The 14,634-nt window shown below is 37.4% G+C and overlaps 1 protein-coding gene across 2 annotated transcripts in view; it reads left to right on the forward strand.

Moving 5' to 3' along the window:
* Jchain (joining chain of multimeric IgA and IgM) overlaps positions 1-14,183 on the forward strand; it is a 29,210-nt gene extending 15,027 nt beyond the window's left edge. Inside the window, exons 1-4 of one of the 2 annotated variants that reach the window (XM_005392781.2) lie at positions 6,256-6,482; positions 9,665-9,791; positions 11,872-11,952; positions 12,609-14,183. In XM_005392781.2, the coding sequence (XP_005392838.2) occupies positions 6,419-6,482; positions 9,665-9,791; positions 11,872-11,952; positions 12,609-12,819 (483 nt within the window). In that variant the 5' untranslated portion in view covers positions 6,256-6,418 and the 3' untranslated portion in view covers positions 12,820-14,183. Of the gene's footprint in view, positions 1-6,255; positions 6,483-9,664; positions 9,792-11,871; positions 11,953-12,608 lie in introns of those variants that run through there. The other variant, XM_005392783.2, reaches the window with a different exon arrangement.
* The last annotated feature ends 451 nt before the right edge of the window (positions 14,184-14,634 follow it).

A 14,634-nucleotide genomic window follows, 5' to 3' on the forward strand; every position in this document is an offset into this window, starting at 1 on the left:
TCCCTGGCCAGGACCTTGTGCATGCTAGGCAGGCCCTCTACCACTGCACTACATCCCCAGCCTGAGAAGTGGATTTTTGTAAGTACTCACGCTAAGGGTGAAATGGAGAATTTCAATCTGTGCAATAGTATGAGTGTTGGGTTAACTTGAAATGAGTTACTGTACCAAAAATGTGCTTACTAATGGGCTGTTGTTAGTTGATACATAGGGCTTCAGATGTGTGGCCCTGAAATCTGTCTTAAACACTAGCCCACTGAACATTTCTCTCAGTGACTTAAAGAGACCAGATGGAACGTGTGTCAAGATGCAGACATTGTGAACCAGAGAGAATAACGAGTGTCTTGAGTTCGAGAATCCAGATTCAAAGAGAACCTGGAAGATTGTGTTGTTGGGCTGAGGTTAACAATCTAAAACTTAGGGACCCAGATTCTGTTTAAGTATGAAATGTGGGGAAGTCATCATTTTATAGAAACACTTTTAAGAAGGGCACTTTAGAATCAAGGGCAATGGCTCATGTGTGTGGTCCCAGCTACTCAGAAGGTTGAGATGAGAAGATCAGAAGCTCAAGGTCAGCGTGGGCAGTTTAGAGATGCTGTCTGAAAGTAAAATATAAAACAAAATTAACAAACTGATGCTATGCCACAGCACTAGAACATTTGCCTAGCATATGTAAGATCCTGTGTTCAACCCCTAATGCTGCAAGAAGAGAAAAAGGGGGGCTTTTTAGTTGATTTTTACATTTAATTGAAGTCAGTTGTGTAGCATAGCTAGTGAAGCATAAATCCTAACCTAACTGCAGTCATTTTGTTCAATAAAGCTGCAGTCATTCAGTTCTCCACCACTGAACTCAGCTAAATCGTATGATTTGTTGTCAAATTGAAACTTCTGTGAATGTGCTAAAAACTTTTTTGCTACATACAACTGTGCTCACCACAAGATACCCATTGTCCCATAACCTTCAGCAAAAGCTTACCTTGTTCTTGTAACTTCTATTTGCCACCTTATAAATAAGATAAGCTCCCTGTAATCAACACCTCCGACTTTGGAGATTACTCCTCTGCGGTCCACTGGCATCGATAAAATTTCCTTTCTTATTCTGAGTTCCTGGCTACTGTTGATTCCATTTTCCCCGCAACACTACCAAAAAAGAGACATTGTCATTTTAGGTGGACAATTTTGCTGTGCTTTGTATTGGTGATTACTGATCGAATAACACGATTTGTATATATATGTGCGTATTATACTTTAAGAGGGACATTGACAAGATAAGCCTATGTAAAGAAGAGACCAATAACTATTAGAGGATTTAAACTCAGAGGCAGTTTTCTTGTAAAAATAAGACAGTGACTAGTGCTGGACTGGTCAGGATGACTGGAACTGCGGAGGCTCTGTCTGAGGCAGTGCTGCTTGACTTGAGCCTTGAAGGTGGTAAGGGGCCGGTCGTGCGAGGGAGTGGAAGGTGTTCCCGGCAGAGAACAGGAAGTAGAAAGCGCAAAGGGCCCAGCGGAAGTAGATGAAGGCTGGTGAGTGAAAGGGAGAATTGTGAGTGACCAGGTAGGATGAGTTTGAGTTGATTCCCTTTTTTTTTCTGAGACAGGGTCTTGTAGTTCATGTTGGTCTTGAACTCACTTTGTAGCCCAGGCTGTCCTCAAACTCACAGAGATCTGCCTGCCTCAGCCTTCTGAGGGCTGGGATTACAGGCACGTGCCCTCACGCCCGGCAAGTTGATTCTCAATGTGATCAAGTGTCATGTGATTTACTTTTTGAACAGATCACTTTGCTAGTAGCAGAAGACTTGATGCAAGGAATAGTTTAATATATTATAAACGTGAAATCGTTTCTCTCCCAATTATTACTTCCAAGTTATTATTACTAAAAATTTTTTCTTCTCGACAAAATTTTAAGGAGGTTCCATATTTTTTCATAATTCCAATTTTAGTATTTTTGCTGCCAAAGTAAGAACTATTTTTTCATAATTAAAAGTCTTGCTTATTTGCTATTATCTTAAAATTGTTATAAAAAGCCTAATTTTGAAAAGTCTAGTTCTGTCTAAAAACTTTTATCTCAAACTTTTAATTTCAAGTGTCTGTCTTCCAGTTCTAAACAAAATAGAATAACAGAGACCAGATTTACCTTCCCATATGAAACAGGATAAAAAACTGACAGGCATCCTGCAATTCTAGCACTCTGAGGCATGGTAGTGCAAGCCTGTAATCCCAGCACTTGGGAGGCTGAGGCGGGAGGATTACCGTGAGTTCTGGCCAGCCTGAGCTAAAGAGGAAGTTCAAGGTCAGCCTAAAGTATACAGCAAGATGCTGTCTCAAAAACCCCAAGAAAAGAAAAAAGAAGAGCAAATAGAAACCAAGCAAGCAAGCCTGGATATATAGCTCAGAGCAAAGGCCCTTGTTCAATCCCCAGTAGTGCAAAAACAAAACTAAACTTGGCCAAATTTATGAAGTAGTAGTTGTTTTCAAGACGTTAGGAACAGAGAACAGTGATTTCTGAGAGACAGGAATGAAACAAGGAGCCAACTACTGTTGGTCCATCTGCTGCCGTAGGGGTTCTAGGTCATAGCATCACTGGTGAATTCCGCCGAGGGTTTAAGGAAAAAATCATATGAATTCCACATAAACTCTCCCAGGAAGTTAGAGAGGAGGAAATACTTCTAAACCATTCTTCTGGGTCAGCATGATTGTAATAAAAAACTGGTCAAAGACGCGACAAGAAAAGAACATTGTAAACCAATATCCCTCAAGAATGCAAAAGCAGAAATTCAAAATAAAGTTTTAGTAAATCATATCCTGCAATTTATCTTCAATATTACATCATGATTAAGTGGAGTTTATCCTGGGAATAAAAGGTCAGTTTAACATTTAAAAATCAATACTGGAAAAGAAAAAATCAATAAAGGAAAAATCAATACTAGCTGGGTATGGTGGCACATGCCTATAATTCCAGCACTTGGGAGGCAGGAAGATTGTCATGAATTCAAGGCCACCCTGGGCTACAGAGTTCAAAGCCAGGCTGAATGAACTGCATAGCAGAACACTGTCTCAAAAAAAAAAAAAAAATTCCAGGAAAAAAAAGGAAAACTATATGGTCGTTTCAAAACAGAGAAAAAGATATGGAAAAATCCAGTATCTGATAAAAACTTCCAGCAGACTAGGAATAAAAGAGAACATCCTCAACTTAAAAAAGGGTATCTTCCTCACTTTACAGACAAGGGGACATAAGCAGAGAAGCTAAGTGGTTTGTCTAGTGTCACACAACTAGAGCAAGACCTGGGAGATAAACCTAGAGTCCTTCCTCTTAATCATTATGTCACAGTGCTTCTCAGTATTTCCTTCTTTCAGAGCCCCTGATCTATTTGAATGATTTTCATAAAATTCTTCCTCTCTTGGTTTGGGAAGGAAAGTACCCTGCCCCTACTCCCGCAAGGGTGAAGGTGGGGCAGCTCTCATTACAATGTCAGCCCTCCTGCTGACACTTCCCTTGCCCTGCTAGTCTCCTGTACTGGAGCTGGGGGTGTCGGAGTGGCGGGTGGTGGTTGATGGAAGTCAGTTCTCTCTTCCCGCTTTTGAAACTGAGGAAGAATTCTCTGGCTCTCTTTAGTTGTTTGGTCAACTCTGTGCCCTGGCCCCCAACTCCGGGGGAAAGGAAGTTACTTTTTATTAGAGACTGTTGTAATCTGGGACAGAGGATGGTGCTTGGGGTGGGGTGGTAGTGAAAAGAGAATCGATGAATTTGGGGTGTATTGTGGAGATAAAGCCAACAGGTTGTGGTGCTGGATTAGATATGGGGGAGAAGAAAAAAGGAGTCAAAGCAGAAGATTTTGGCTTGAGCAGCCAGGTGGATGGAGGTGTCCTTTACTGAGATGGGACAGATTTGAGATGAAGTATGGGAGCGTGAGCATGGGTTGGTCGTCAATGGTACTATTTTACATGGTTAAGTTTTAGTTACCTGTTGACAAGTAGAGATAAAAAATAGAAAGTTGGATATAGGAGTTTAAAGCTCAGTGGGCAAATACAAGGCTAGACCTATGTATTTAAAGCCGTGGGATAAAATAAAATTAAATAGGATGAGAGCAAAGAGAAGGCTGAGTTAAGCCTTCCTTCCTTCAATATTCAGAGAAAGAGTCAGCAAGTCGGAGGACCCCAGGGAGGAGGAGGGAAGCACAGGGAGCATGTTCTCGCTGTCCCGAGAGGTACAGTCCTGTCACGGTTTGAGTGTCCTCAGGGAGTCAGCATCCAGCTGGCTCAGCTGTTTTCAAATAAATGCTGAACTTAGGATGTCTGTTGTATTAAAAATAGAAACAAACTTTCAGCAAACTATAAAGTTGAGACTAAATTATCTCTTTAAGATCTCTTTTATCTAGGTGAGCCTATCACTGAAAATTTTTTTTGTACCTGGAATCAAACTCAGAACTTTGTGCTTGCCAGGCAGGCACTGTGCTGCTGAGCCATATCCCCAGCCCTGTCACTAAAATTCTTATCCCATGAATCTTAAATATGAATGTAGAAAGAGAAACCATTTCTTGGTGAAGAATTTGGAACACATAGCTAAGTTCTCAGTCATACTTACCTCATGTAACTGGAACGGGAGATGAAAAACTGGGATACTCACATGTGCACACACACTTATTCATGCTGAAAAGAATGATAGAATTTACCAATAGCACAGATTTGTAAACATAAGTAGAAACTTCAGCTGACTCTTTAAAAGTAGTGAGCCTACTTTTAAAACATTATTAATGTCTTGCTCTTTCGTAAATAGTTAAGGCTGGTTACCCACCCCCATCCCTTCCCCTGGCTGGTCTGCTGCCTTTGAAACTTGAATGTCCCATGTACATCAGATTCTAATGTCTAGTGTACATGATTATCAGGTAACTTGCTGCTATTTATGTATTATTAATTGTGAGACTAGGGGTTGAACCCAGGGCCTTTGCATTGAGGTACATCCCCAGCTCTAATTTTATTTTGACATAAGTTCTTGCCCAGTCACTAAATTGCCCAGAGTGGAACTGAACTTGTGATCATCCTGCCTCAGTCTTCCAGAGTGCTGAGATTATAGGTATGCGCCACCTTTTTCTCATACATAAAATTGTTCACATGATTCCAGCTTTTTTTTTTTTTTTGTACCAGGAATCAAACTCAGGACCTTGCACTTGCCAGGCAGGCACTTGTGCCACTGAGCTATATCCCCGGCCCCCCAGCATATTTTTCTTAGATGCAAGTAGTTTCTAAATCCTATTGATAATAGAAGTTAAAGTGAGAATAAACTTTGATGGTGTAGTAGGTAGTATTTCACATTCTACTACCTGGTACTTTGTTCTTGCTAGATTTTAAATACATATTTTTAAAGGAATATAATTATGTGTGAGCCATAATACTCTGTCTCTTTGGTTTTGCCATTTCTACACCTCTAGCTTACCTGATTGTGACCCTGAAGTATATTTATAACCTCTTAAATTCTAGGAGGCCCTTTAAAAATTAGAGCTAAGAACCAAAAGTAACACTGATATGGGGTTGTTACATATAAATGTAACCAACATATTCTTGGAGATAAGAGAAAAATTCTAGCATGTTGGAGAGGGGCTAGGGAGCAGCTATGCAAAAGCTCAATTTTTTAAAAAATGACATTAATCAAGTGAAAAAATTTAAACAAAAATACTTTTGTGGTTCAATTTTCTGTGCAGGCATCTCAAATAAAAATCATCTCATGACTTTACAATTCTGAAAGGTATTACTAGACGGGAAAACACAGATCTGCCTTAATGCTGTGAAATTAAAATGTGGAGCTGATCCATTCAGTATCCACCAGTATCCACCAGTTTCTAATTCTAACATGTTTGAGCTTTATAAAATTACTGTAACAAGAGTATAGATATCTAGGTGTGATATCTTAGTTAATTAAGCCTAGTAGAAAAAATTGGCTCAAGATACAGTCGCAACTTTAAAGCCCTTTCATTTAAAGGGTTTCATTCCCTTTCCTTCACTTTATTTATTGTTCCCGCCACAACAAATATGAGACTTTTGATTTGAGGATTAATATGAATATATGTAGATAATAAACTTGAGAATCCCTATCTAAACATTCTTATTGGGCTCCTGAGTTGACATTATTATTGGTTTTCTGGTTTATACATTTCTGGAGCATAAATGCAAAATAAAAAATGGTTGCATGAAATCAGGGCTTTTGGGGATGCTTTAGAATGAGGTACTTTAAATATGAATCATACTCTTTTTCCACTGTGGCCTTTAAAGTTCAGCATTCAACCGCAGTTGTGATTGTTTTGAGTTTGTTAGTTGCCTGGTGTGTTATTTTAAGAAAGCAGAAGCACCATCATTTGCACACTCGGAGATCACACACCTTACCCCTGACTTTGTGGCTCCAGTTTTTCAAAAGAAGTGAAGCCAAGATGAAGAACCGTATGCTTTTCTGGGGAGTCCTGGCCATTTTTGTTAAGGCTGTTCTTGTAACAGGTATGTGGCATTTATAAAATGAGCTCGGATAAAAGGAAAGATGTAGCGCAGATCCGTTTTTCTGATGTAAAGATTTATGTTTAGTCCTTGGTTGCCCAGCTAGCCCGCTACTTCTAACATGCTGGAATCTTTATTTTGTCAGTGCTATTTACACAGACAAGACTCAATGTTATTCTTCTTCTTCTTCCTTGTCTCATAGTTGTTTGTCTATTACAAACCTACAAAATGGGAAAATAGGTATTTTTGGCTAACTTACAGCCACACTTGTGTGAATGTCCATATATCTTAAAATTGGTAATGTGGTCTTGTCTCTTAAATTAATATTCGAGACAAGTGAAGTAATAATTACTGTAATAGGATATAGAAAGCACTGAGATTTATTTCCCCAGAAAGACTGGTATTATTCCTAACAACTTTTCTAGCTCTGAGCCCACAGGTATATTTAATGACCCTTCCATAATGTTTAATCACATTGTCTATGATTTAATAGTTGTATATCTGACTTTTTTGTTTATTGACCTTTCACACATCCGTTTGAAAATGGGTATGTTCTGAATATAGAAATGCATGCAGTGTTAAATAATTTTCATCTAGAAGGCATGAATTAATAGTGATATAATTCATCTGAATTGTTATTAATACTTAATGAACCTGTTCTTATTTTTAGACAGAGCAGAACTACAATTAAGAATAGTCATTATATATATTTTTACTAATAGCATCAAGAATAATGTTTTAATAATATTTAAAGATAAAAATTTTAGTGGTGAAATAATTTACCCAGGGTCACACAGCAGCAAGCGGTAAGGAGAATCTGGGCAAAATTACCCTGTAGTTGATACTCTTAACTTCTACCCTAAACTACCATTTTTTTTTGCTGGGCATGGTGGCACATGCCTATAATCCTAGCATTGGGGAGGCTGAGGTAGAAGGATCTCTAAGAGTTTGATGCCAACCTGGGCGCACAGTGTGTTCAAGGCCAATTTAGAATGCAAAGCAAGAGTCTGTCTCAAAAAAACGAAAACAAGCCGGGTGTGGTGGTGCATGCCTGTAATGCCAGCACACGGGAGGCTGAGGCAGGAGGATTGTTGCAAGTTCAAGGCCAGCCTGAGCTGCATAGCGAGACCCTGTCTCAAGCACCCCCCCAAAAAAAACCAGAAAACAAAAGATACCAAAAAAAGGAACCATCTTTCAATAAACTCATTCTGGTCATATCTACCACGCATTGTTATGTAATTCTCTTTCTTTCTGTCTGGGGATTGAATTCAGGTCCTTCACGCTGAGCTGCATCCCCTTTTCCCTTTTTGAGATAAGGTGTTGCTAAATTGCTCAGGCTGTTCTTGAATTGCAATTCTCTCATCCTGCCTCCCAGAGTGCTGGGATTACGGGTATGCACCATGTGCTTTACTTCTATTTTTTTATTTGAATGAATTAAATTAAATTTAACAAGTGTTTACTGAGTACCTACTATGTCCCAGATACTCTTGGACTAAAGTAAGGCAAATCCCTAATAGCAGATTTATTAGGAAAAATGAAGACTGTAGGTAAGAGAATGTTTAAGTCCTGGTGAGTAGAGAGTATTTGTATATTTTTTAGTAGATGTATTAGCTTGTCTAATATTTTTACATACCAATAGTTATCATAAGTTCTTCCTAGATTTCTATTAAGGAAATACATTGTATTTCATAATAGAATATAGATTTTTTCATTTAATATTCAATAATCAAGTCATTTACTTGACTCTTAGGTTGTATTTTTTGATCAGGCATTACATACTCATTTATATTTCACTGAGAAAAACCCTGAAGAGTTATGAATATAGAAGTAGGGAAGATGACCCCACTGGAATTACTTTACTCTTTTCACAGTGCTTTAAGAGGTGTGCCATTGTCCTGAATTGCCTTCTTCAGTATCATACAGAGCTGTGTCAGAAGATTTATTGAGAACTTTGAATAATGACTTAATTATTACAAAGTGCTTTGGTTACAGTGATCTTAAAGTATTTTTGTAATGGCTCTTATCATTAGACTGAAATATTGCAATTAGGTTCTCTCTGCTCTGGGAATCACCTTGGGAATAATTAGATTTCCAGTTACAGTGATCAATCTTTTCTTTTTATTTAAAAAAATTATTTTTTGAGACAGAGTCTTGCTATGTATTTCAGGCTGGCTTTGAACTCACTATGTAGTTCACTTTGCCCTTGAACTTAGATTGATATCTATCTCAACCATTTAACCATTATAACTTGATTTCATGTACTAAATTTTTTTTAATTTGAGGCTGAATGGGATGAATTTTTAAGTACCACATAGCTAAGATTATAATAAAAAGATTTTTGACATCATAGCATCATTAAATAATACTGTTATTAACTCAAGTATCTGTTAAGTCCAGTAAGAAATTTTCTTTGTTTGACCCTTACAATACTAATCAGACCTTTCTGTGTAATACTTAAATTAGACAATAAATATTGACATTCAGAGTTAAGGTTTTAATTGTTACCTGTGTATTCATTTATTCATTACTTCTATATGCTGATGTATTATATTAAATTGAACCTATACCTCACAATCATTTCTAAACTATTTTTGCTAATTTATAGCATTTTTTCAACTATACATATAAAAAATAGCTAATGCTGTTTAAATTTTTTGTTCCCTTTTGAATTAATGCTTTGGTTAGGGAAAACTCTGGAGTTTAGTTTTCTCTCTGACCTTGGCATTTGGCACCGGTTTTTACAAAGCTACATCATTCACAGAGCTGTGCCCCTGTTGGAGCTATTAGAAGAAAACCAGAATTCTTTCAACCCAGGTTTTCATAGAGCAATCCAACAAAAAAAAGAGAAGGGCTACGGGTTTAGTTCAATGGCACAGCACCTGCCTGGAAAGCATGAGGTTCTGAGTTTGATTCTTGGTACCCACTCCAAAAAAAAAAAAAAGGAAACTCCTTCTCGGCTGCATTTGGATTTCTTTCACTAAGTGAGAGTCCACTTAGCTGTTTTAGACCGGCAAAGAAAACAAATGGGAAAAGCTGGAACTGATGAATCATAAATTCCCATCATGCAGTACATAATTTCATAAAAAATAAATTTTTTCTGCAGACAGGAAAGACAGATGAACTCATCACAAAATACATAAATTGACTTTGGTTCCCTTTTCTCATAACATGTTTTATCTTTGAAGCCCAAGATGAAGAGAAAAAGACCATCCTTGCCGACAATAAGTGCCAGTGTGCCCGGGTTAGTTCCAGGGTCATCCGCTCCCCCGAAAACCCTAATGAGGACATCGTGGAGAGATACATCCGAATTATGTATGTGTGACATTCCATAGTTCTTTTCCCCCACTGTAAGCAGAGATACTTCTGTTATTAAGCATTATTTAAATGTAATGCCTGTATCTTTATGCCCCTTCTTGATGTGGGGCACCTTACATGAGGTTGAATCTTGTTAATGACCTTGAGACAATTTTGTAGGAGTTGAAGGCAGGAATAAAAGTGTTCCAGATACCCTAAAAACGGACAGCTAGATCAAATTGTAGTAAAGCTTGTGGTGCAGTCATCACGATCCCCTGTTTAGGTGGAGTAATTTCAGTTAAATAAAATTTTTCAGTTGTCCTTGATCAGTTCAGACTGAAGCTTCAGGTAACACTAAGAGTCTTATTTTGTACCATCTGTGGTCTACTGAGTATTTTACACTACGTTCAGATGTCTGCATAAAGCCAAGACAGTCTGATCAAATTGGATAGTTTGACTCGGTCTTCACATATGGCCTGGACTTGAGCTAGTCATTTCATTTCTGACATAATCTAGAGTTACATCCTATGCAGCTCTTATTCAGCAGCAAGAATACTAGCAGTAATTGCAAAATAAGATTTATATTGGCCCCAATCAGTAATAAATTTTCCTTGTTAAATACTCCTACATTAGTAGTTTTCCACCAACCAAATATCTCTCATACAGAGAGAACACAGGATTCAACCTCATTCAATTAATGGGATAGGGATAATGCGTTTAAGAATTTTGTTTCAGGTTCTGTTTGGGTCACTTACGAGCTATGTGCTCTTATTTTCGTTAATACATGTTTGTAGTACATATTGGTCACATTCATCATGGGGAGTTGGTACATGTACATAACACATCTCAATTCTTTTTATGTCCCCTGCCTTGGCTCTCTTCCCATTTGCAAAAGATAAGCAAATTAGTTATCTATTCTAAACTTCATCATCTTTAAATAGGGGCAGATAGTGCCTACTTCGTAGGGTTATTGTGAGAATACTGATTCCATTTAAAGCTTGTATAGTTCCTGGCACATATTAAAATATTTACTTTCATTTATTTTTAATATTTGCTTTTGTTTATTAATCTAATCCATGTGCCACTTATCAGTATACCACTATACTGCTTGGAACCCTTTGGGTGGTTTTCCCAGTATTGTTCTGAGAATATATTACAAACTTCCAGCTTAACCTACAAAGCTTGCCATAACTTCTCAAGTCCATTGCTACTTTTATGTTATGTTTGAAAATCCAGCAACCCTGTGGCGTCTTTTGTTTCCTCACATTCATGGTACTTTCTTCCACTTCTGTGTTTATGATTACTGGTTCCTCTGTTTGAAGAAATTTTTCGCCTACTTCTTTCAGCCTGGTTCATGTTTCATTTCCTTCAGCTTTATTACTTAATTGTATGAATTTGGGAAGGTCATTAATCTCTCTCATTCATAATTTGCATATCTTTAAAATGTAGTTAATCATATATGCCTGTCTCTTCATTCTACTGGTATTGAACATACTCCACATCACGTTTCTATCTAGGCGCTGGGAATACATAAATATTTTTGCCTCAAAGAATTTATGTACTCTAGGAGAGCAAACATTCTGTAGCAAGCCGCTGTGATCAGGCATTTTCTGTAATAAGTATAGCTGAGCTTTAGTGAGACTGTGTGTGGAACATTTGTTGGGGAGGGGATAGGATCAAGATAATCATCACAAAAGGGTTTGGCAAGGTTTTCTAGATGTTTCGAGGTTTATACTGAGTGGGAAATACCTAAAGTATAGAAAGTGACTGCTAAAAACTGAGTAATCATACTGTGGTACCTCCGTTCACGAATTTGGTTCTTTCCACGATTCTGGTCACAAACTGAGACGCAGGAGAACCGAATCAGATTCCGTGGTTAGGTTCAGTGTTGCCCTTGTGGGGAGGTTTCCCTGGGTTCTCATCGGTTTGCAGTCAGAATATGGAGACAATTGAGTTTGTGAACCAAAGCACCATTGTATTACTAGAGTGCTTAGATGTAGAGACTCTACCGTTCCAATTCAATAGCACTGTTTCAGCAGTATACTTGTATCAGAAATAATATCTGTATTCCATTATTTTTCTTTGTTTCTATTTTTAGTGTTCCTGTGAACAACAGGGAGAATATCTCTGATCCCACCTCACCACGGAGAACCCAGTTTGTGTACCATTTGTCTGACCTGTAAGAGATTTTTCTTTCATACTAATAGATATGTGGAAGCTAATACCTTTTAACTGACCTTGTTAGTCAGAATGCTTCTGAAAATATGTTGGCATATAAACATTGACAAGTCTCTGAACTTTTGAATACATTCTTGTGTTATTAATATCACGATTGATGGAACTGTGACAGATAAAAGATAGCAATACATCTATTCTAAAGAAGAAACTAGTGTCATTGATACAGGAAGGGTCATTTTATATTACTAGCTCAGTAAATGGATTTCAGTTCATAAATATGCAAATGTTTCTTTGGAAATGATAGAGTCCAATATCAAATAGTTTCGAAAAATATTCTTGTCGCCATAAATAACTCACTTAAACGAACTATATAGTTGGAAATAAACCTAATACCATAGAAGTTTCTGTATGGTGTGGGTAAAACAATCAAATCATCATGTCATTATATAGCTTACTGTCAACTAATTTTATGTATTAAAGGGTGAAAAGTCTCCTAAGCTGTTCTGTATGATAGAAATGATTAGATCCAAAAGAAGTCATCTTTTATTACAGGTCAGGGTTGCACGAGTTAACTGATTTTAAATAGAAATGTGTAGTCACTCATACTTTGTTACAGCATTTAATGTGAATTACTAGTGTGTGTCCTTTCCTTTTCAGCTGTAAAAAATGTGATCCTGTAGAAGTGGAGCTGAATAATCAGGTAGTTACTGCCACACAGAGCAACCTCTGTGAGGAAGACGGTGAGCCAGAGACCTGCTATGCTTACAACAGGAACAAGTGCTACACAGCTGTGGTCCCACTTACATACGGCGGCGAGACCAAGCCAGTGAAAGTGGCCCTGACCCCCGACTCCTGCTATGCTGATTAGCCCCGGTCTTCCCTGCTTGGGCATCTGTCTTGAGAGGCTCTCCATTTCATTCAGACAGTTAGCATATTCACGCCAGTGAATTTTAAGCCAAATTTTAAAATATTTAGATAATGCAAGACTCACTTCCCCATAAAAATGTAAAGTTTTTACGCATTTGGTAATTTCTTCTCAAACCTAAATATTAAAATTGGTCAATTATTGTGCTTGTCAGAGGGGTATGCTTCCCTAAGGTCATAGTTTTTAGCATTTAAAAAAATAAGACAAAGAAAATAAAACTCAAAGTGTAAAAACCTGGAGACATAATTAAATGTCCTTTTTTTTTTTGCTGTGCTTTGTTTTGGAGAGCCAGAGCTTTTGCATATTCTGTGCCATTCTTCTTTAAAAAAATTTCACTGTGTAGAGAAAATATATGTGTAAACATAGGTCAGTTATATATCTTCATTAGAAAAATGATCAATGGAGAACATGTTCTGGAACTGTGTACAAAATTATTAAAAATGTAATCTTTAATATTTATGAAACCAATTTGCTGAAAATGATGTAATTAAAACATAACTGAAAAGACACATTTTGACATAATACACAGACCTGGCAGAAGAACTTGCTTTTTTGGTAAAATTTTTTTCAGCAATCAAGTTAGTGTAAGAAATTCCCATTGGAAATCATCTTTGTTGCAACTGAATCTAATGAAATGTTTTTTTAAAATATGCGTTCTCTAACACAGTTTAAACAATTAAATAGATTCATAAGCATATACCTGTGTGAAATAATTTATTAGAAAAAATTCTGTGTTTACTTTCTTTTTTTCTTTTTATGTTAACTTTCTGGGAAGTGAACCAGGGCCTTGGGCATGCTAGGCAAACCCACGACCACTGGGCTATATCCCCATCCCCTTAACTTTCATATGTATAAATTGAATATAATTTGTTATTGGTGAACAATTTGTAACAGCAATGAAATTATGCATTAGTCACTAAATTCATATCTTTATATATTTGACCATTTTACATCCAAAATTAAATAAAAAGGCAAGGTCTTCATGACACATAAATCTTTATGGAAGAAAGCAAAGGCTAGTTGACATATATCTGAAGGTACTTCAGAAAGTAAATGCTGACTCTTGATTTAAAATCGTAGGGGAATATTGGGTAAAAATCAGTTTCCGTGAGGCATTCTTCTGTTTCCTTTTTAAAAAGAATGGTAGCCATTTTGAGTAACCTCTGTGTTTATAATTATTACTCAGCTTTTCTTTAGGCGTAAGTTAGGATACTCTCTGTACATCAGTAAGAATTAATAGTTTTGGTATATGAAGTATGGTTGAAAAATTTGGTGAATGCTTAAATAAAAAAACTACTTCCATAAAAGACACATTGTCATTGATCCCCTCTTTGAACACACTCATCCTATTATTCTTGGTACTTTCTGAAGTAATTCTAGAAGTCCTCTTTTTTTCTTTCATCATTCTTTCTTCCTTTCATTCTGTCTCCTTTTTTTTTTTTCTTTGAGACAGAGTTTTGCTATGTAGTTCAGGCTGGCCTTGAACTCACAATGCAGCCCAAGCTGGCCTTGAACTTGGCAATCCTTCTGCCTCAGCCTCCCAAGTGCTGGGATTACAGGCGTGAGCCATCATGCCCATCTAGAAGTTTGTTTTTCATGAGTGGCTCACTTGTGCTTACTGGACTTTAGTTGTGCTGTTGTGGCTGCCTCAGTGTCCTGAATGCACTGGAAACATTTATTGTTCGTGGTTGTTTTGACTTTGAGGAGGAGACAGAGCTCACACTGTGCCAGATCTGGCGGCTAAGGAGGCGAGGGCAC

Source organism: Chinchilla lanigera, unplaced genomic scaffold, assembly GCF_000276665.1.
Source record: "Chinchilla lanigera isolate Chin_1 unplaced genomic scaffold, ChiLan1.0 scaffold00046, whole genome shotgun sequence".
NCBI classification, from domain to species: domain Eukaryota; kingdom Metazoa; phylum Chordata; class Mammalia; order Rodentia; family Chinchillidae; genus Chinchilla; species Chinchilla lanigera.